Genomic DNA, 23,972 nt, shown 5'->3' with positions numbered 1-23,972 from the left:
CCCTGCGCATTACTCTGCAGTCTGGAGGGGGTAGCACGGAGGGCGGCCCGGGAGAGGAGAGAGAGGGAGAGGCCGGGTTGCCCTCCCCGCTGGGCCGGCTCCCCCCTCCATTACACCGCCCCCCTCCCAACAGCGCCCCGGGCGGCGGCACGCCCCGCACGGCCCAAGATACGGGCCTGACGGTATACATGTATATAAATATATAGATATGTCTATAAATATATATATATATATATATATATATATATATATATACACATATATATATATATATATATACTGTATATGTGTATATATATATATATATATATATATATATATATATATATATATACGGTATATATTGTGCCAGAACCTGAAGTCTGGCCACTTCGGGTTCTGGCCGGTCAGAATGCAAAGTGACTGTGCTACTGCAGCCAATGTGAGAAATGAATAGAGTCTAGCAGCTCTGGCTCATTGTGCACTGTGCGCCTGGCTGTCTCTTCCCCACTGATCTGAGGTCTCAAGTATGCTGCAGAGCAGCACAGCAAGGAACGAGGGAGGAGGAGTCAAACTTTATGGAGGCAGGACAGGACCATGAAAAGTGGCAGGCAAACCTGGTGTGTACCACCTGGCCAACAACAAAGTACCACCAGTGGTACGCGTACCACAGGTTGAAAAGCCTTGGCTTAGTGAATCAACCTCCACTGATTTGTCTGTGAGCCAGATGCAGCCATCAAAAGAGCCACATCTGGCTCCCGAGCCATAGGTTCCCTACCACTGCTCTAAAGTATTTAGTATTTCCCCTCCAGTCCCTAGTTATCCCTATTCTTAAATCAAACCTGTGACGTAAAAAGTTATTTGTCACTGCAGGGAAGCACTTGGAGGAGCAGGCAGTGGGGATTCTGCAGACAATGCTTCCACCAGCTTCTGCTCTGTGTAATGGAGGGGGGAGCCGGCCCAGCGGGGAGGGCAACCCGGCCTCTCCCTCTCTCTCCTCTCCCGGGCCGCCCTCCGTGCTACCCCCTCCAGACTGCAGAGTAATGCGCAGGGAGCGCTGTATACAACATACCTCCCTGCGTTCCAAGGGCTGCTCTCTCGCCGCCGGTCTCTTCCTCTCTGCCTATACGATGATACACACGCTGCTTCCTGTTTAGCCGGAAGCAGCGTGTGTATCATCGTATAGGCGACAGAGAGGAAGAGACCGGCGGCGAGAGAGCAGCCCTTGGAACGCAGGGAGGTATGTTGTATACAGCGCTCCCTGCGCATTACTCTGCAGTCTGGAGGGGGTAGCACGGAGGGCGGCCCGGGAGAGGAGAGAGAGGGAGAGGCCGGGTTGCCCTCCCCGCTGGGCCGGCTCCCCCCTCCATTACACCGCCCCCCTCCCAACAGCGCCCCGGGCGGCGGCACGCCCCGCACGGCCCAAGATACGGGCCTGACGGTATACATGTATATAAATATATAGATATGTCTATAAATATATATATATATATATATATATATATATATATACACATATATATATATATATATATACTGTATATGTGTATATATATATATATATATATATATATATATATATATATATACGGTATATATTGTGCCAGAACCTGAAGTCTGGCCACTTCGGGTTCTGGCCGGTCAGAATGCAAAGTGACTGTGCTACTGCAGCCAATGTGAGAAATGAATAGAGTCTAGCAGCTCTGGCTCATTCCCCTGCCCCTCCTCTCTCACCACTGGCAGCTGGTCCAGTATCTCTACCCACCCTGTATCTTCCCCCTCACTCCGCTTTCCCCTACAACGCGTTATTGTTCATAACTGCAGGTAAGAAGCACCGCTTCATGCCACCTATTTAATTCCTATACGTGGGCACTGCAGAGCAGAAGCTGGTGGAAGCATTGTCTGCAGAATCCCCACTGCCTGCTCCTCCAAGTGCTTCCCTGCAGTGACAAATAACTTTTTACGTCACAGGTTTGATTTAAGAATAGGGATAACTAGGGACTGGAGGGGAAATACTAAATACTTTAGAGCAGTGGTAGGGAACCTATGGCTCGGGAGCCAGATGTGGCTCTTTTGATGGCTGCATCTGGCTCACAGACAAATCAGTGGAGGTTGATTCACTAAGCCAAGGCTTTTCAACCTGTGGTACGCGTACCACTGGTGGTACTTTGTTGTTGGCCAGGTGGTACACACCAGGTTTGCCTGCCACTTTTCATGGTCCTGTCCTGCCTCCATAAAGTTTGACTCCTCCTCCCTCGTTCCTTGCTGTGCTGCTCTGCAGCATACTTGAGACCTCAGATCAGTGGGGAAGAGACAGCCAGGCGCACAGTGCACAGTGATGGCGCAGATACAGAAAGTGACATCACTGCTCACTTCCTGTATTTGAAGTATACGCGCCGTCACCATGCACTGTTTGCCTGGCTGTCTCTTCACTGCGGCTGGCTTACCAATGATCTGAGGTGTGAACTATATCGCAGGGTAGTACAGCAAGGAGTGAGCAAAGGGGGGAGCCAAACTTTGTGGTGAGTCACTGCTTAGCTCTCAGCTCTCTGGTGGTGGAGCCAGGCTATGTATAATTAAGTGGGCCGGGGGAGGGGTTTTGGGGGGGGGGTGTAGCGCTGTTATGGGAAATACACTGTAATTTGGCTTCCAGCAATAGCCATACCAGCTGTATCCTGTGCCCAAGTCTCCTGGCAGCCAGTTCATATGTTGTGGGCGAGGGGGCAGGGAGAGAGGAACTTGCAGGGCTACCTATATTGGCAATCTACCTACAGATTGCCAATGCTGACAATCTGTCGGGTAGTTATCTTTTTCCCCACCAATGCCTCCTACTTTTCCCCTCCCATATTATGCCCTATTTTCTTAAAGTGTACCTGTAAGAAAAAAGTGCCCCGGGGGGTACTTACCTTAGGAAAGGGGAGGCCTTTGTATCCTAAAGAGGTTTCCCCCTTCCTCCTCAGTAGAGGGGATCCAGCGCTGGGAGCCCCAAAGTTCTCCTTGTCGGTGTGTGTGCATGCGCAGTAGCTGCTCTCTGTTTAGGCTCCAGCAGAAACAGACAAGCCCGATTGCATCCAATCTACTGTGCAGGCATACTGGTTGTACTTTTTAGGTGATAAAAGTGGTAGAATTAGTGAAAAGGATGAAAAGCCCTGATGTAGACACACACACACACACCGCACACACACACAGTTTTCCTTGACTGCAGTGCTTGAAAAATCAGACAAGCTGACACTTACCTGGGGCTTCTATCGGTCACCTGCAGCTGTAATGTTACGCCCCGTTCTCCTACGATACTCCGTTCCCTGACGCCGGTCCTGGTTTAATATTCATCTAAACAGACGAATAATTCTTACTCCCGTTCGCATCATCGGGAGCTTTCTGCACAGGCGCAGTTCGAAATTTTCTTGTACTGCGCCTGCGAAATAAGCTCCTAATGATGTGCGCGGGAGCGAGCACGTGAGTGGCCATGGGCGCACAGCCGCAGTATAATCACTGGCGTGATTACACCGGTACTGGAGGCGGGGAACGGAGCATCTGAATAGGACGGCGTTGGACGTTACTGCTGCAGGGGGCCGATAGAAGCCCCAAGTAAGTGTCAGCTTGTTTGATTTTTAGGATGCAAAAGAACTCCCTTAAAGGACAACTGAAGTGAGAAGAATATGGTGGCTGCTATTAATTTCCTATTAAACTATATGAGTTGACTGGCAGCCCTGCTCATCTATGTCTCTGCAGAAGTGTCTGAATCACTCCATAAACAAGCATACAGCTAATCTTGTCAGATCTGACAATAATGTCAGAAACACCTGATCTGCCGCATGCTTGTTCAGGAGCAGTGGCTAAAAGTATTAGAGGCAGAGGATCAGCATGAAAGCCAGGTAACTGGCATTGCTTAACCACTTAATGACAAGCTGACTTGTCATTAGAGTCCTGCTAGAGCCTCGTAATGGCTCCAGGATGTTTTTATAAGTCAGACAGTGCTGCTGCCGCTGTGCGTGTGCACATGCGCGTGTGCACATGCGCGCTCCCGTGCCTGCACGTGCATCCCTGTGCATGTACACGTGAAAATAGTAGGGGGGAAAAAAACACCAAAGAAAAAATACACCTTTATTTCCAAATACTATATTGTCACCATACTTTGTACTAGGGACATAACTAAAATGTTGTGATAACCAGAACAAATAGGCAGATAAAATGTGTGGGTTTTATGTACAGTAGCAGTGTTTCTATTAAAACTATAGGGGATGAAATTGGAGAAATAGTGTATTTTTTCATTTTTTCCTTGTTTTTCCCTTTTAAATGCATAGAAAATAAAGTAATTACTGAAAACAAATTTCAACCCCAAATAGCCCAATTGGTGGTGAAAAAAACAAGATATAGATCATTACATTGTGATTAGTAGTGATTAAGCTATTGGCAAATGAAAGGGATGAACACTGAAAGGTGAAACTCACTCTTGTCCATTAGGGTAAAAACGCCTTTCGGGTGAAGTGGTTAAAAGGAAATACACTCACCTAAAGGATTATTAGGAACACCTGTTCAATTTCTCATTAATGCAATTATCTAATCAACCAATCACATGGCAGTTGCTTTAATGCATTTTGGGATGTGGTCCTGGTCAAGACAATCTCCTGAACTCCAAACTGAATGTCAGAATGGGAAAGAAAGGTGATTTAACCACTTGAGGACCCAGCTTTTACCCCCCCCCCCCCCTTAAGGACCAGCGCTGATTTACCGTAGGAATATCTGTGCTGGGTGGGCTCTACAGCCCCCAGCACAGATCAAACAACAGGCAGAGCAACCAGATTGCCCCCCTTTTTTCCCCACTAGGGTGCTGGGCTCCTGCATGCGTGTGGGTGGCGGGGGGGGGGGCAACCTCAAAGCCCCCTCCACCGCAGCATTCCCCCTCTTCTCCCTCCCTGCCCCGGAGATCGGAGGCTGCACAGGAATGGATCTGTCCTGTGCAGCCTCTAATACGCTCCTGCCTGTCATGTGACAGCGATCCCCGGCCGCTGATTGGCCGGGGATCGCTGATCTAATACAACGCTGCTACTGTTAGCAGCGTTGTAAAAATATAAACAAAGCGGATTATTTCCGCTTGTGTTTACATTTAGCCTGCGAGCCGCAATCGGCGGCCCGCAGGCTATTCACGGAGCCCCCGCCGTGAATTGACAGGAAGCAGCCGCTCGCGCGAGCGGCTGTTTCCTGATTAATTAGCCTGCAGCCGGCGACGCAGATGTGCGTCGCTAGTCCTGCAGCTACCACTTTGCCAACGCGCGTTATGAGTGCGCGGTCGGCAAGTGGTTAAAGAGTAACTGTTAGCCCCCAAATTGAAATTTAAAACACTATTGCAATGTTTTATTTATTATATAAGTGAGCCAAAAAGCCAATGTACAAGTTAAAAATCAATCTAATTTTGTTACTATCTAACGTTTTCCCCCAGCTCCGGACGCAAGCCGCATATCAGATACTGTAGCATGCAGAGCATGCCTATGTCTGGCCGACCCCCCTCTCCCCCCCAGGACCAGGTGCCAATATATTCTCCCCACCGCAGCTGACCGCTCTGACACGGAGAGAGCGGCAGCACTTCCAGAGCAGCACCGCAGAGCAGCCGCCGCCGAGTCACATGTGAGAGAATCACATGTGAGAGAGATGCACGGCGCTGGCTGCTCTGCGGTGCTGCTCTGGAAGTGCTGCCACTCTCTCCGTGTCAGAGCGGTCAGCTGCGGTGGGGAGAATATATTGGCACCTGGTCCTGGGGGGGAGAGGGGGGTCGGCCAGACATAGGCATGCTCTGCATGCTACAGTATCTGATATGCGGCTTGCGTCCGGAGCTGGGGGAAAAGGTTAGATAGTAACAAAATTAGATTGATTTTTAACTTGTACATTGGCTTTTTGGCTCACTTATATAATAAATAAATTATTGCAATAGTGTTTTAAATTTCAATTTGGGGGCTAACAGTTACTCTTTAAGCAATTCTGAGCGTGGCATGGTTGTTGGTGCCAGATGGGCCGGTCTGAGTATTTCACAATCTGCTCAGTTACTGGGATTTTCACGCACAACCATTTCTAGGTTTACAAAGAATGGTGTGAAAAGGGAAAAACATCCAGTATGCAGCAGTCCTATGGGCGAAAATGCCTTGTTGATGCTAGAGGACAGAGGAGAATGGGCCGACTGATTCAAGCTGATAGAAGAGCATTGTTGACTGAAATAAACACTCGTTACAACCGAGGTATGCAGCAAAGCATTTGTGAAGCCACAACACGCACAACCTTGAGGTGGATGGGCTACAACAGCAGAAGACCCCACCGGGTACCACTCATCTACACTACAAATAGGAAAAAGAGGCTACAATTTCCACAAGCTCACCAAAATTGGACAGTTGAAGACTTGAAAAATGTTGCCTGGTCTGATGAGTCTCGATAGAGTCCGAATTTGGCGTAAACAGAATGAGTACATGGATCCATCATGCATTGTTACCACCCTGCAAGCTGGTGGTAGTCGTGTAATGGTGTGGGGGATGTTTCTTGGCACACTTTAGGCCCCTTAGTGCCAATTGGGCATCGTTTAAATGCCACCGGCTACCTGAGCATTGTTTCTGACCATCTCCATCCCTTCATGACCACCATGTAGCCATCCTCTGATGGCTACTTCCAGCAGGCTAATGCACCATGTCACAAAGCTCGAATCATTTCAAATTGGTTTCTTGAACATGACAATGAGTTCACTGTACTAAAATGGCCCCCACAATCACCAGATCTCAACCCAATAGAGCATCTTTGGGATGTGATGGAATGGGAGCTTAATGCCCTGGATTTGCATCCCACAAATCTCCATCAACTGCAAGATGCTATCCTATCAATATAGGCCAACGTTTCTGAAGAGTGCTTTCAGCACCTTGTTGAATCAATGCCACGTAGAATGAAGGCAGTTCTGAAGGCAAAGGGGGGTCAAACACTGTACTAGTATGGTGTTCCTAATAATCCTTTAGGTGAGTGTAAATATGGCAGCCTCAATATCCCTCTCACTTCAATTCTCCTTTAATTGCTTACTTTTTTCACTGTAGTGGTCCTTTAAACAGTTGAAATTTGACAGTGATAAAATGACAGTTTAAATTTGGCAGTTGAAAAATGACAGTTGAACTGTCATTTTTCAACTGTCATTATCCAACTGCTATTTTCCAACTGTCATTTTCCAACTGTCGTTTTCCAGCTGCTATTTTCCAACTGCCATTTTCCAACTGTCATTTTTAAACTGTCAAATTTTAACTGCCATTTTCCAACTGCTATTTTGCAACTGCCATTTTTAAACTGCCATTTTACAACTGCCATTTTACAACTGTCAAATTTTAACTGCCATTTTCCCACTGTCATTTTCCAACTGCCATTTTCCAACTGTCATTTTTCAACTGCCATTTTCCAACTGCCATTTTCCAACTGTCATTTTCAACTGCCATTTTCCAACTGTCATTTTCCAACTGCCATTTTTTAACTTTCATTTTCCAACTGCCATTTTCCAACTGCCATTTTTAAACTGTCATATTTTAACTGCCATTTTCCAACTGCTATTTTCCAACTGTCAAATTTTAACTGCCATTTTCCAACTGTCATTTTCCAACTGCCATTTTCCACCTGTCATTTTTCAACTGACGTTTTCCAACTGTCATTTTCCAACTGTCATTTTCCAACTGCCATTTTCCAACTGCCATTTTTCAACTGTCATTTTCCAACTGTCATTTTCCAACTGCCATTTTCCAACTGTCATTTTTAAACTGTCAATTTTTAACTGCCATTTTCCAACTGCCATTTTCCAACTGCCATTTGTAACTGCCATTTTCCAACTGTCAAATTTTAACTGCCATTTTTCAATTGTCATTTTCCAACTGCCATTTTCCAACTGCTATTTTCCAACTGTCATTTTCAACTGCCATTTTCCAACTGTCATTTTCCAACTGCCATTTCCAGCTGTCATTTTCCAACTGCCATTTTCAACTGTCATTTTCTAACTTCCATCTTCCAACTGTCATTTTCCAACTGCCATTTTCAAATGTCATTTTCCAACTGTCATTTTCCAACTTCCATCTTCCAACTGTCATTTTCCAACTTCCATCTGTTAGGAACCTGTTCAGGACTTGATCTACCTGCTGGTGGCAGTGTGTGCGGGACTTATGTACTTTCTATATCCACCACCAGGGGGCTGTGCACTTCATGTCATCAAACTTGCAATCCTCAGTCTTACCTGCAGATGGCATCGGACTCTGGAGTTTCTTGGGACTTCCACCTCCTGCTAGCAGAGGTCAACCTGCTTGGGACTTTGCAGGCCGATCTGCTGACACACCCATGGCTTACCTTACTTAAGACCAGCTCTCATTACAGCCGGTGCCAGAACATCACATAGCTTCCCCTGTGCTTGCTGAACTCTGGTCTCGTGTGTTTCTGGTCCTCTGTATCTCTGGTTCTATTCTGATTACCCGGTATATGATTTATGGCTAGCCTCTGACCTTGCTTCTGTGTTGCGATCTTGTACGGCGATCTGATGTGTATATATATTGTATGTATTTTGTATATATACCTGTATATTGTTTCTGTGTGTATTCCTCAATTAAGTGTATATACTGTATATTTGTTTATGACTTCTTAGTTAGACTAGTTAGGGTTTTGGTTGCACTATTCATTGTTTGTATATACACTGTGTGGTTGTGCTTAATAAACACCATTCACTTATTTCCGTGTTCAGCCTCGTTATATCCTGCTGCAAACAGTGATCACTTGTGCTTGCTCTGTGGGGTTTGTAACACCATCTTCCAACTGCCATTTTCCAACTGTCATTTTTCAACCACCATTTTTGTATCCTAAAGAGGTTTCCCCCTTCCTCCTCAGTAGAGGGGATCCAGCGCTGGGAGCCCCAAAGTTCTCCTTGTCGGTGTGTGTGCATGCGCAGTAGCTGCTCTCAGTTCAGGCTCCAGCAGAAACAGCCAAGCCCGATTGCATCCAATCTACTGCGCAGCAGCGAAGGCACACTGGTGGTACTTAAGATTTTCAGGCAATGAAAGTGGTACAATTGGTGAAAAGGTTGAAAAGCCCTGCACTAAGCTACACTCGTATTCAAAAAAGGTAACAGAGGCGCCCAAAGATTAAAATCATTTAATTTAAAATATATCAAATGGGGGGTGCTGGATGATACATTTGATATATTTTAAATTTAGTGATTTTAATCTTTGGGCGCCTCTGTTACCTTTTTTGAATACGATTGTATCCACCAGCTGGATGGGTATGAACACCCTCTTCTATCTACAGAGAGCGACCTTTTAGCCTGAGCGGGGACAGGTCTAAACTCCCCGTCTGTGATAATAGTGGTTGCCTGGACCAGCAACCCACACTTGTGAGTATCATTCCTTTCAGTTTAACTCCATAATCCATAACAATAATACACTATTGGGGCTCTCGTTTCTCCATTTTTGTCTTTACACTAAGCTACACTGCTCAAGCAGCACAGCTTAGTGTGGCAGCACAAGTAACATTTTCAAAGTAGTGTACGCTACTGCTGTAGCATGCACTACTAACTTACTCATGCTACCCCAAAACTAACGGCCGCACCAATTGTCCCACTCTGTACCCTATCAGGTCCAGTGACTTTGTAGGACTAGATACCCACACTTTGATTGGCCCAATGAGCTGTCTGTCACTTGACAGGCAGCCAATTGGGCCAAAGTGCAAGGATCTTGTCCTACAAAGTGAATCAACCCTCAAGTCAGCTAGCTACCCGTGTTTCCCCCGAAAATAAGACACTGTTGTATATTAATTTTTTGCTCCAAAAGATGTGCTAGGGCTTATTTTCAGAGGATGTCTTATTTTGGGGGGAAACACTGGTAGTTTTCCTATACAAAATGTGTATATACTGCATGCCATGCTGAAACACAAGCAGCATGCACAGAGCTTGTGGTTTGCAGATATTGACTCTCACTTAATTAATTCTGCTGACCATGTGGGTAAGAGTCTATTTCTTGCAGGCAGAGACCTCTGTCAGGCTCCCCAGAGCTATGATAGGATAAGCTATGTGTCCTGGGAAAAGGTGAAGAGGTGAAGTGCTGCTGATGCTTATCAGGACAGATCAGGAGGGCTGGCTCCAACAAAAACACAAATTGCCTGACACGTATACAGGACTGTAGAACTCACATTATACTGCTGCTCTCCTGTATCCAGGCTTTGTATTGGGAGCGTGACTTGCTGGTGTCATGCGGGCTGCTACTAGGGCTTACATTAGGGGGATGTCTTATATTTCAAGCATGCTAGGAATTCCTGCTAGGGCTTATTTTCATGAGAAGTCTTACTTTAGTGAAAACACTGTAATTGTACAAGCTGTTAGTCGGTATTTCTCCTGTCTGGCTCTCGGGGAAATTGCTGATGTTGCTGAAACCCAAGAGAAGTTGAAGACATGATTGACACTTCCACTGCCCAGACGTAACTGTATACACATCACCATGGCAACAGGGCCAGCCCTCTGCTGTCCCAGTTTGAAACATATTGTATGGCTCTCATGGAAATACATTTTAAAAATATCTGGCGTTTATGGCTCTCTCAGCTAAAAAGGTTCCTGGCCCCTGATTTAGAGGGTGTAGGGGGTTAGGAAAAGGAGATTACTGAGGTCTGGACTGAAGTGGAGAGGAGACACTAAAGGTGCTGGGGAGGACAACAAGGGTTTATTGAGGGTTCTGAAAGGTGGTGGTGAGAGAGTAAGAGCAAACTTGCCTCTCCATCCTCCTGATCTGCTTCTCTCCAATGTTGTTGAGGGCAGAGTTAAGCTGTTGTTTGGGAGGGGTTGTGCCTTTGGGGGTGGAGCTTAATGTGCACCTCCGACCCTCTCCCCATGCTTCAAGTTGTTCTGGCAAATACTGCAACAGAGGCAAGGGAGGAAGAAGCTCTCTGCAGGAATGTGCCAGTGCTGTGAGACATGGGGGCTCGGTTGGCCATGTTGGTGGTGGCCATTACAACTGTTTAGAGAAGGAGGAGGGCGGATCAAAGCAGCTGCAGACAAGTAAGGCTGCCCATGGGGCAAGATCTGCCCCTTTGTAAATATTTAAATAGGAACTGCCGCGAAAATCTTAAAATTTAACACACACAAATAAGTAGATTTCTCCCAGAGTAAAGTGAGCCATAAATTACTTTTCTCCTATGTTGCTGTCGCTTTCAGTAAGTAGTAGAAATCTGACATTACTGACAGGTTTTGGGCTAGTCCATCTCTTCATGGGGGATTCTCAGCATGGCCTTTATTCTTTATAAAGACATTCTCTGAAAATGATTAATACAAAGATGCTCGCCAGCCTCCCTGCTCACTGCACACTATTTTGGCAGATGCACGGAGCAACTGCCATTCACTAAATGCTTTTAAAAATAAAGAAATCTGAATAATTAAAATAAATACGTTCAAGAAAAAAAAACATTAATAGTGACTGAATTGTATCATATGCCACCACTAGGAGGAATGCTCAAACAAGTTCTGGCACAAGTTTTTTGTTTTTTGTACTTTGCTAGAAAATCTTCACTCAGAAGGCAGAAACACATGCGGTGCTAGTCTATTGGGATTCCTGCCTGGTCCCCCTAAAGTAGACTAGCGCTGAAGCTGCTGCCTGGAATACAGCTTCAGTAGGGCAGTACTCACAGTAAGTGTACATGCTTTGCAAGCATTTACCATTATCAATAGGTGCATGATACAATGTATTGAGAAGAAAATATTTAGTGTTATTTGGAAATACCTGCTATTCTACCCCGAGCCAATATGGAATAAGAAGGTCCAGCACTTCGGCCAAAGCGTGTCAGGCATGGTTCTACATAATATCGAGGTCCTGGGCTGGAGTCCTTCACATGCGCTAGAGGAATGGATCATGTGAAAAGGTGAGAAGCATGAAATATGCACGGAGAAAGGTAACGTGTAATAATCAGTTATCATTATAGATACAGTACAGATATTTATATGTAATTGAAAGGGCATGGCCTATAAATGACTTTGTAGCAAACACACTTCTATACAACAACAAGTTGCCAAAATGCGGATCAGTTCATTTCGGCGCACGGCTCTGAGAGCCGAGCGCCGAAACTGGGTGCCGTCATAGCGTAGCGGTAATTCCCCAAACCCCGAATTACATCTCCCTCCGAGTTGCGACAACTCGGAGGGGGAATAGTATTTAACGCCGCCTCGGAGTTTAGCGGCAGCTGAGAGAGCCGTCATTCGGCTCTCCCCACGCCTAACTGAGCGGCACCAAAATAATATGCACCCGCCAAAATGTGCTATAGCTGTTAAAAGGTGTATAGAATAACATTACCTGTACATGCTTAGCATCATATCAAAGAGCCACATCAGAGCTAATAGTCTCAAATGACACACCAGTCATAAAGATACTTCAAAAACTAAAAGAACTTGCACTCTAAATCCCTCAAGAATCACACATTTCTTTAATAATAGAAGAAAACTGGAGCACTTTACAGACCCTACAACCTTTCTACTGCTAGTTGGATTTTATCCAAAACATTTGCTATATAAAAATACTGTAACTCTATACTAATGACAATATAAAGAGGAAAATAAGTAGAAAACTCATGCATTCAGGTCATTGGATTTGTTATTAAATGCATTTTACTTTGGCATACATGCATTAAAAGTCCTACTCACCAGAGTGGCTTGGCCGTCCATGGAAAGAATATGCAGGACTGGAGTGTTTTGTGTAGTCATGGCCCACAAAACCCACAGTTGGTGGCAGATTGTAACGTGCAGGACCAGGACCTGAGGTAGAAAATGACTGGCTAGTCAGAGACATGAAGAAGTAAGAACAAAAGAACTAGGAACTGTAAAGTGAGTGTAGACAGAATTAAAGCACACCTGAACTGGGGGAGTTGATTTTTACTTACCCAGGGCTTCTCCTAGCCTCCCGTAGTCTTTCAGGTCCCTTGATCTCCTCCAGGTCCAACCCAGCAGAGTCCTGCACTACGCCGCATGCACTGTCGCGACCACGTGCCTCCTAAATTGCATTCCCATGGGCAGAAGCATTCTACACATGCACAATTCTTTAAGAGTTGAAAGTGCCAATGTGCAGAATACATCTGGCCACAGGAATGCAATGGAGGTGTGTAGCCTTGACAGCGTGGAGCTGGAAGAAGCCCCAGGTAAGTGAAAATAACCCCCCGCCCCCAGTTCAGGTGTGCTTTAAAGAGTACTTGAAGTGACATGTAGCATGATGAAATAAAAATGTTTATAAAGTTTACATTCTACATTCAAAATTGCTTGTGTTTTCTTTTCCTTCCCCTGCTGTAATGTTTAATAAAAGATGTAAAAACTGCAGAGGCAATTCTGTCTGATAACTAATTATAGGCCATAAAACCTGTGTGTAACCGTGCAAACACTGTTGTCAAGTGTCAACAGAAAACTGATAAGAAATTCAATAAAGGTGTGTACACACGTCCAACTTTTCCGACCAACTTGTTGTCCAAATTGTTATTTGAATGACAAGTTGGACATGTGTAAATGCAATGGAGCAACTGATAACAGCCAGGCACTTGGCGGATCAGTTGGACCAACTGTCGTTCAAACGGCTGTCCGGTCTGTACGTGTGTACAAACGACTAGCGGTCGCTTGACCAACCAATAAGTCACGCATGCGTGTAAAAAGATACAGGATACCAGGATTTCCATCAACATAATGACGCACGTCTTTTATGACTGAATGTCTTCTAGTAGTCAACTAGCAAAACGTACGGTTATGGATTTCGATGTATTGCAGTTGAGATGTATGTCACTGCAATCTGTTGTGTTTACTTTCAAAGTGTCACTGTTTTAAAATTGTCAATGTCTTTACACACGTGTTTAGCAACGCAATGGTTCTGCTGTCTGTACACGACAACATACCAGGCAGTTCTGAATGTGTATTCCAATGTGTATTCCAGTGCTTTCCAGACACAACAAACACCTAAGTCAGCACTACTCTGCATGGGAGCTGATTAAACATAATGCTACAGCCTATACCAGGGAAGTATTGGAACGTATAAGACCAGACATGTCACTGGAAGGCAAGATCACCAGACTCAGAATTACGTATTTTGGCCACGTGATATGATCAAATTCTTTAGAGAAAGACCTAATGCTAGGACTGATCAGTGGCAAAAGGCGATAAGGCCGCCAGAAAAAGCGTTGGTTTGACACCATCAAAGCTGACACAGAATTGAGCTTAAAGCGGTATAAAACCGTGACATAATATTCCATAAAAACACGGTTTCCTATTTTTTATATGACATCCGGTTATCATATTTGCATTTGTGTGTAAGTATTATTATTCATTTAGAAATTACAAGTTCCCAAAAGTACAGTTTTTTGCTTTGAGGGCTGACTTTGCATTTTATTCATAACTGGTTTTATTCATTATGTATTGAAGGCAGAAATGCTTTGAGTGTCTGTCTGTGCCCAGGAGCTTCTGCAAAGTCAGAGAATGTGTCACATTCCTCACTTGATACAATTAATTAAACACAAGATAACATTATCTACACTTTGGATTCGTCCAGATTTCTCTGCATTGAACTTTCGAGTCCTGTGTGTAACCCTTTGAATGCTGTTCTAGTTAAAAAAATGCTGGTTGTATATAATATGATGTAAATAATTTTTTAGAGCAAAGAAGAAATGCTGGGTTTCATTCTGCTTTAAGGCAACTGGCAGAAATGGTACAAGATCGGACAGCATGCAGAGAGCTAACCCACAGAATCGCTAGGAGTCAGATACGACTAAATGGATAACATCATCATCATACCAGGAAAACAGGAAAATGTTAAAACCCAGATTTTTTTAAACTCAAAATAAGAATTTGGGACTTGGAAAAGTCCTGTTTAGGATTATTACTACAGATACAATTTTTTACATTATTAGCTTATTTGATTTCAAATTCATTTTAATACAGGTAAGGTCAGTAATGTTTACTTTTAAAATATTACGAATAATTGCAATATACAATATCTGATATAAGAAAAAAAAAACAATAGGAATCAGTGACCTCTGTAATGATTTTGATTCTTTACCCTAACATCTAAAGTAGGTGTAAGAAGTAAGGATTTGTGAAAAGCTAATGAACCAATGGGTAATTTGATTTCATAACTCTTTTCTTTTTCCTTGAAAACACATTTCTGGTTGCTACAATTTAACCTGGACTGCTTAACCTTGCTTCCTATTAATAAGTACCGTATGCTAAAAATTGCTTCTGGTAAACCAAAACAAAAAGGTAAGCTAGCACATGGTGATATCTAACTCACCTGTTTCCTTTGCTGCAATCATGGGTGTTTTTCTTTCTGTGAACTCTTCCATTTCTTCCACTGCCAGACAACTTGTCTTTGGATGGTCTTGTTAATAACCTGTGGATAAACACAGTGTATACTCAGAAAACACAACTTACCACAAGCAGCAAACGCCACAGGCTTACAGGAAGTATACAAAATGACAGATGAATTTTGGATGTGAATTAGATCCAGTGTTGGATGAACAAGGTGTGTTGTCATGGATGTTCCTTTCGTATTCAGTAGGGTGGTAATGTGACCTGCGGATGTTCTAATATGTGTAAGCTTATCCCTGTGCTATCTCATCACAGCCTCCCGAACACACCCATCAGCCCCACTCACACAGGTTCCAAGTCACTGGAGCAAGACCAGTTTCATTATGATAATGCCTGAATGTTATTCTACCATTCCCCTTACCTGTTGCAATTCCTTCTCTGCTAGATAGAATGAAATGGAAAAGAAGTGACGGTCAAAGACTACAGCTTCTAGGGATAGAAGTTACTAAGAGAGTAACTGCATTTTTTTTTGTAAAAAAAAAATATATTTTTATAAATATTTACTTTCACAATAGCTCACAATGCCCTTTGCAAAAGTATAGTAAATTTCTACCTTATCCTAACTCGCCTTTCTGTAGTTCAGAGAACATTCCCAAGAACCTGTGAGGGCTAGTTCACAGTGCTCAGTTGCATTGCACAACAATTCTGCATGTCAACTCACTGCCCATATGGGCCTGTTCACAGTACTGCACTGTAACTGTTTGTGTTATTCTAACTCACTGCATGCAGGCTTTGTATTAAATATTCATAGTTTTAGTTGTCCCTTGTTCACATCCTTGTTAAGTAGTAGGTCAAATGTTACTATATTATGGTCACTATTTCCCAAATGTTCTCGAACATTAGATATAAAATCTGATCTATTTAAAATGACCAAATCAAGCAGAACATCTCCCCTGGTTGGTTCGGTTACCAATAGTGTTGGGCGAACAGTGTTCGCCACTGTTCGGGTTCTGCAGAACATCACCCTGTTCGGGTGATGTTCGAGTTCGGCCGAACACCTGACGGTGCTCGGCCAAACCGTTCGGCCACATGGCCGAACTAAGAGCGCATGACCGAACGTTCCCCGAACGTTCGGCTAGCGCTGTGATTGGCCGCACGGGTCACGTGGTTCGGACCCGAACGCGCTCTGATTGGCCGAACGGTCACGTGGTTCGGGTAAATAAATACCCGAACCACGTCATATCTCCGCCATTTGTCTGTGGGTTTAGCTTTGGGTAGGCAGGCAGGGTAGTTCGCGCTCCAGCCACGCTAGCCAGGGTCCCCCCTGTCATTGTGTCACTGCTGGGAACAGTAGTACACCGCTTGCTCAGCCACACTATATAGCATTCTGTTTACTGCCACTCTGTGTACCTCGCTCAGCCACACTATATAGCATTCTGTTTACTGCCACTCTGTGTCTGCTGGGAATAGTAGTACACCGCTTGCTCAGCCACACTATATAGCATTCTGTTTACTGCCACTCTGTGTACCTCGCTCAGCCACACTATATAGCATTCTGTTTACTGCCACTCTGTGTCTGCTGGGAATAGTGGTACACCGCTCGCTCAGCCACACTATATAGCATTCTGTTCACTGTTCTGTGTCTGTTTGGAATAGTGGTACACCGCTCGCTCAGCCACACTATATAGCATTCTGTTTACTGTTCTGTGTCTGCTGGGAATAGTGGTACACCGCTCGCTCAGCCACACTATATAGCATTCTGTTTACTGTTCTGTGTCTGCTGGGAATAGTGGTACACCGCTCGCTCAGCCACACTATATAGCATTCTGTTTACTGTTCTGTGTCTGCTGGGAACAGTAGTACACCGCTCGCTCAGCCAGAGTATATAGCATTGTGTTTACTGCCACTCTGTGTACACCGCTCAGCCAGACTATATACCATTGTTTACTGACACTCTGTGTACACCGCTCAGCCAGACTATATACCATTGTTTACTGACACTCTGTGTACACCGCTCAGCCAGACTATATACCATTGTTTACTGCCACTCTGATTCTGCTGGGAACAGTAGTACACCGCTCGCTCAGCCAGACTATATAGCATTGTGTTTACTGCCACTCTGTGTACACCGCTCAGCCAGACTATATACCATTGTTTACTGACACTCTGTGTACACCGCTCAGCCAGACTATATACCATTGTTTACTGAAACTCTGTGTACACCGCTCAGCCAGACTATATACCATTGTTTACTGCCACTCTGATTCTGCTGGGAACAGTAGTACACCGCTCGCTCAGCCAGACTATATACCATTGTTTACTGACACTATATAGCAGACTATATAGCATTGTGTGTACACCGCTCAGCCAGACTATATACCATTGTTTACTGACACTCTGTGTACACCGCTCAGCCAGACTATATACCATTGTTTACTGCCACTCTGATTCTGCTGGGAACAGTAGTACACCGCTCGCTCAGCCAGACTATATACCATTGTTTACTGACACTCTGTGTACACCGCTCAGCCAGACTATATACCATTGTTTACTGCCACTCTGATTCTGCTGGGAACAGTAGTACACCGCTCGCTCAGCCAGACTATATACCATTGTTTACTGCCACTCTGATTCTGCTGGGAACAGTAGTACACCGCTCGCTCAGCCAGACTATATACCATTGTTTACTGACACTCTGTGTACACCGCTCAGCCAGACTATATACCATTGTTTACTGCCACTCTGATTCTGCTGGGAACAGTAGTACACCGCTCGCTCAGCCAGACTATATAGCATTGTGTTTACTGCCACTCTGTGTACACCGCTCAGCCACACTATATAGCATTGCGTACTCTGCCAGTCAGTGTGTATATTGCTGGGATCAGTAATACTCCACTCACCGTCAACCACTATATGAGCTCAACATGAGTTCCCCAGAGACCTCCGCTGTGAGCAGCACTCCCAACAACAGCAACAGCCAACGCCCCACGCAAGCTATAACATCCACCCCAGCAGCCAGTGGTCAGCAGCAGCCCTCCCCGGAGGAGAACGTTGTGTCCATCAGTCCGTCGCCAGAGCGATTAATGAGGGCTGCCATTGAGGAGATGATGGGGCCTGATGTGGAGGAGGAGGTCTGGCTCAGGCCAGCATCCCAAGTTAATGTTGAGGACGATGAGGGGTCTGTGTCTGGGGATGTTGGGGTGGCAGAGGTGGTGGGTGGGTCAGACTCAGGAGAAGAGTTGTATGATGAGGATGATGATCGGGACCATCTGTATGTGCCTCAGAGTCCGACCCCGGAAAACATGTTGTATCGTGTGTTTAGGTACTAAAATCTGCGTTCCCTCCCAGTAGTGTTGGGCGAACAGTGTTTGCCACTGTTTGGGTTCTGCAGAACATCACCCTGTTCGGGGTGACTATATAGCAGACTATATAGCATTGTGTTTAATGCCACTCTGTGTACACGGCTCAGCCACACTATATAGCATTGTGTTTACTTCCACTCTGTGTCTGCTGGGAACAGTAGTACACCGCTCACCCGCCACTGTATAGCATTGTGCTCTGTGTCACTGCTGACAATAGTGGTACACCGCTCACCCACCACTGTATAGCATTTCTGTACTGCCACTGTACTGCTGCCAGTCAGCGTGTACTTTAAGGATAAGTGAAATGAGGAAGAAATCCGGTGAAAGAGGGAGGGGCAAGGGAAGAGGTGTTTCCCCTGACGGTTCACGTACAGGCCACAGGGGAGCACCCAAGAAAACCCACTCAATACTGCCCATGTTGTCCAGGACAACAACCCTCACAGATCCAAAAGAACAGGACCAGATAATTACTTGGATGACCTCTCAAGCGTCCAGCAGTGGGTTAAGCAGCACCAGCACATCACGCACGAGGTCCGAGTCCTCAGCCAGTTAAAGTCTGGGCTTTCTTTGAAGACTGCACTGAGGATGTTACCATGGCGATTTGCAAGGTGTGCAAGACCCGCCTGAGCAGGGGGAAAAGTATTAACAACCTCTCCACCACCAGCATGAGCCGCCACATTCTATCCAAACATCCCACTCTGTGGGCAAACGCGGCAGGACAGGGTACCACCAGCAACACTGCCTCCCTTGGGTTCACCAGACTCACCACCAGACCCGCCTCAGCAGCAGCAGTAGCCCAGCCATTGCGTGGTTCACAACATTCACAAACATCAGACGATGCTGACACTGTCACTTTCCGGACTAGTGCTCTTGAGGTCTCCCAGTGTTCATCAAACACAACAACCAACAGCCCTTCGGTGTGCAGCGCTACGGTTGAGTTGTCTGTCTCTGAGATGTTTGAGCACAAGAGGAAATTGCCAGCAAATGACCCCCGGGCCGTGGCAGTAACAGCCAGCCAGCATAGCCAAGCTTCTGGCCTGCGAAATGCTGCCATATCGAGTGGTGGAGACAAACAGCTTCAAGGGCATGATGTCAGTGGCCATCCCACGTTACGTGGTTCCCAGCCGCTACCACTTTGCGCGCTCTGCAGTGCCTGAGTTGCATGAGCACGTGGTCAGCTAAATAACCCGAAGCTTGAAGAATGCCGTTGCCTGCAAGGTTCACCTCACCACTGACACCTGGACGAGTGCGTTCGGCCAGGGTCGATACATCTCCCTTACCGCGCACTGGGTGAACCTTGTGGAGCCTGGCAGCGATTCCTCACCTGCTACGGCGCGGGTGTTGCCCACGCCGCAAACAGCTGGATAACAACAGCAGCACCTACCTCTCTGACTCCTTCTCCTCCAACGCATCTCAAAGCTGTACCTCATCCGGAAATGCTAACCCAGCACCAGCAGCAGTAGGATCGTGGAAGCAGTGCAGCACAGCTGTTGGCATGCGTCAGCAAGCGTTGCTGAAGCTGATCTGCCTTGGGGATAAGCAGCACACAGGGGAGGAAATTTGGAGGGGAATAAAGGAACAGACGGATTTGTGGCTGGCACCGCTGGACCTGAAACCGGGCATGAAGCTAGACACCTGGCACGAACTGGCAATGTACGCAATAGAGGTGCTGGCTTGCCCGGCAGCCAGCGTTATGTCGGAACGCTGTTTCAGTGCTGCCGGAGGCATCATCACAGATCGGCGTATCCGCCTCTCCACAGAAAATGCAGACCGTCTGACTCAAATTAAAATGAATCAATCCTGGATTGGAAACGACTACGCAACACTCCTGGACCCCAACCAAGTAACATGACCGATGAACATCTGGGATGGTTTAGCGTTTCCGGTCCCTGTTTATTGAACCTCTCATCTGTATTACATTTATGACTGCATGGCGGCAAAAAGCATTGCTGCTATATCCGCACGCTTTTTGTCCTCATGCAAGGCCTGGGTTGTTGTGTCTCACAAAGCGTGGCCTTCTCCTCCTGCGCCTCCTCCTGTTCCATCACGTGTGCTGCTGCTGCTGCTGCTGCTGCTGGGTTACCGTTGCCGGTCCCTGTTTATGGAACCTCTTATCTTTATTACATTTATGACTACATGGCGGTACAAAGCATGCTATCCGCACGCTTTTTGTCCTCATGCAAGGCCTGGGTTGTTGTGTCTCACAAAGCGTGGCCTTCTCCTCCTGCGCCTCCTCCTGTTCCATCACGTGTGCTGCTGCTGCTGCTGCTGCTGCTGGGTTACCGTTGCCGGTCCCTGTTTATGGAACCTCTTATCTTTATTACATTTATGACTACATGGCGGTACAAAGCATGCTATCCGCACGCTTTTTGTCCTCATGCAAGGCCTGGGTTGTTGTGTCTCACAAAGCGTGGCCTTCTCCTCCTGCGCCACCCTCCTCCTGTTCCATCACGTGTGCTGCTGCTGGGTTAGCATTACCGGTCCCTTTTCCTGGAACCTCTTATATGTATTACATTTATGACTGCATGCCGACAAAAAGCATGTTACCTGTGCAAAGAAAACAGACATTTCCCGCATTTAAAAGACAGTTTTCCCTTTGAAACTTTAAAATCGATTTTCTCAAAAACTATAAGCTCTTTTTGCTAAATTTTTTTTCCTCTTGTACCCACTCCCAAGGTGCACATACCCTGTAAATTTGGGGTATGTAGCATGTAAGGAGGCTTTACAAACCACAAAAGTTCGGGTCCCCATTGACTTCCATTATGTTCGGAGTTCGGGTCGAACACCCGAACATCGCGGCCATGTTCGGCCTGTTCGGCCCGAACCCGAACATCTAGATGTTCGCCCAACACTAGTTACCAACTGAGTTAAGTAATTGTCTTGCAGTGTTGATATAAATCTGTCACTTTTACTAGAGCGAGTGGCCTCAATTTCTCAGTTAATGTCTGGATAATAGAGATGGCTCGAACCTCCGATTTTAGGTTTGCGAACCTCGAACGCGAACTTCCGCAACAGTTTGCGAACCTGCGAACTTTGCGAACCGCAGAAGACTTCAATGGGCAGGGGAACTTTTAAAAATTCAAACACTAATTCTGGCCACAAAAGTGATGAAAAAGATGTTTCAAGGGGTCTAACACCTGGAGGGGGGCATGGCAGAGTGGGATACACGCCAAAAGTCCCTGGGAAAATTACAGATTTGACGCAGAGCAGGGTTTTAAGGGCAGAAATCTCATCGCCTGCTAAATTGGAGGCATAAAGTGCTTTAAAACATCTTGACTGTGTATTCATCAACCAGGTAGTGTAATTAGTGTACTGCTTTACACTGACAGACCAAACTCACTGTGTAATGCACCGCAAACTGCTGTTTGTGTAGTGATGGCCGTGCTGGACTGGTGCGCACCATGGCGAGAGTGCAGGTGATGGTGGTTTTCAAGCCCAAATGGTCGCCGGGCTGAGGTAACTCAATGACTGAACAACAGTGACTGTCCAGCTGATCGAATTTGGTCTGTCCACAATGAAGCAACAACCTTAGTATCTTGGGTTAGGTGTGCCCCCCAACACACTCATATAGCCGGTCATTGCTTCATTGTGATATGCAAGCCCTTTCCCCCCAGCAAGGTAACGATCACGAAGGGGAATGGACACATGTCCTGGGGAAAATTACAGATTTGACGCAGAGCAGGGTTTTAAGGGCAGATCACATCGCCTGCTAAATTGGAGGCATAAAGTGCTTTAAAACATCTTGACTGTGTATTCATCAACCAGGTAGTGTAATTAGTGTACTGCTTCACACTGACACACCAAACTCACTGTGTAACGCACAGCAAATAGCTGTTTGTGTTGGACTGGTCCGCACCATGGCGAGAGTGCAGGTCGTGGAGGTTTTCAACCCCATATGGTTGCCGGGCTGTGGTAGCTCAATGATAGAACAACAGTGACTGTCCAGCTGATCAAATTTGGTCTGTCCACAATGAAGCAACGACCTTATTATCTTTGGTGTGCCACCCCCCGAGACACTCATATAGCCGTTGGTCATTGCTTCATTGTGATACGCAAGCCCCTTCACCGTGGCAAGGCAATGATCACGAAGGGGTATTGGCACATGTACATGCCTTTTGTTTTATTGTTGCAGCTGCACTGCAGCCAGAAAAATTAGGCAGGCATGTACACGCACCAGAAAAAGTAGTATAGCGGCCTTAAAAATTCAGGAATCCACCTGGAGTCCTGGACCCTGTTGGTGGAGGCAGGTAAGGCAGTCAAGCGGTTTGCGGGCAGAGGTGCTGTGTGGGGAGCGACTTACTCTTGGGACAGGCAGTCACACGGCGAGCAGGCAGAGATGCTGTGTGTGGGGACTGACTTTGTCTTGGGGCGGGCAGTAGCCCTCCAGGATCCATGCCTCATTCATTTTGATAAAGGTGAGGTACTGAACACTTTTGTGGCTTAGGCGACTTCTCTTCTCAGTGACAATGCCTCCAGCTGCGCTGAAGGTCCTTTCTGACAGGACGCTTGAGGCAGGGCAAGACAGAAGTTGGATGGCAAATTGGGACAGGTCTGGCCACAGGTCAAGCCTGCGCACCCAGTAGTCCAAGGGTTCATCGCTGCTCACAGTGTCTAAATCCACACTTAAGGCCAGGTAGTCGGCTACCTGCCGGTCCAGGCATTGGTGGAGGGTGGATCCGGAAGGACTAAGGCAAGGCGTTTCACTAAAGGTCCGACATCACCATGAGATCACTGGAGCGTCCTGTCCTTGCCTGCGTGGACATGGGAGAAGGATTACTGGCAGTGGTACCTTTATTACGTTGTGCTGTGACATCACCCTTAAACGCATTGTAAAGCATAGTTGCCAGCTTGTTCTGCAAGTGCTGCATGCCTCTTTGAGGCAAGACATGTCTAAGATGGCGTGACACTGTTGTACCTGGCATGCAGCATAGGCCCTGGGGAGCTGGGGCTGTGTAGCAGGAGAGGAGATCGCAGCACCAGTAGAGTTTAACTGCCACTCAGCCAAGGAGGAGGAGGAGGATGATGACAGCGAAGAGGATGTAGCAGGAGGAGAGGAGGTGGCAGGAGGCCTATCTGTAAGCAGTGGAGGTGTCACAAGATGGTCCGCTGCACAGCCACGTACTCCCTGCTTGCCATCAGTCACCAGGTTGACCCAATGGGCTGTGTAAGTAATGTACCTGCCCTGACCGTGGTTGGCAGACCAGGCATCCGTGGTCAGATGGACCCTTGACCCAACGCTGTGTGCCAGAGATGACAACACTTGCCTTTCAACTTCACGGTACAGTTTGGGTATCGCCTTTTTAGAGAAATAATTACGGCCTGGTATCTTCCAC

At 46.3% G+C, this 23,972-nt stretch overlaps 1 protein-coding gene across 2 annotated transcripts in view; it reads right to left on the bottom strand.

Moving 5' to 3' along the window:
- Positions 1-23,602, bottom strand: part of CIMAP1D (CIMAP1 family member D) — a 29,700-nt gene extending 6,098 nt beyond the window's left edge. Inside the window, exons 1-4 of one of the 2 annotated variants that reach the window (XM_068271244.1) lie at positions 23,555-23,602; positions 15,261-15,359; positions 12,644-12,774; positions 11,730-11,843 (exon numbers count right to left, since the gene is read on the bottom strand). In XM_068271244.1, the coding sequence (XP_068127345.1) occupies positions 11,730-11,843; positions 12,644-12,774; positions 15,261-15,359; positions 23,555-23,568 (358 nt within the window). In that variant the 5' untranslated portion in view covers positions 23,569-23,602. Of the gene's footprint in view, positions 1-11,729; positions 11,844-12,643; positions 12,775-15,260; positions 15,360-23,428 lie in introns of both variants that reach the window. The other variant, XM_068271245.1, reaches the window with a different exon arrangement.
- Positions 23,603-23,972: the final 370 nt, after the last annotated feature.

The sequence above is a fragment of the Hyperolius riggenbachi genome, chromosome 1 (genome assembly GCF_040937935.1).
Source record: "Hyperolius riggenbachi isolate aHypRig1 chromosome 1, aHypRig1.pri, whole genome shotgun sequence".
Lineage (NCBI taxonomy): Eukaryota > Metazoa > Chordata > Amphibia > Anura > Hyperoliidae > Hyperolius > Hyperolius riggenbachi.
Note: the sequence above shows the minus strand (reverse complement) of the source record. Positions and strands in the feature narration are given on the sequence as shown.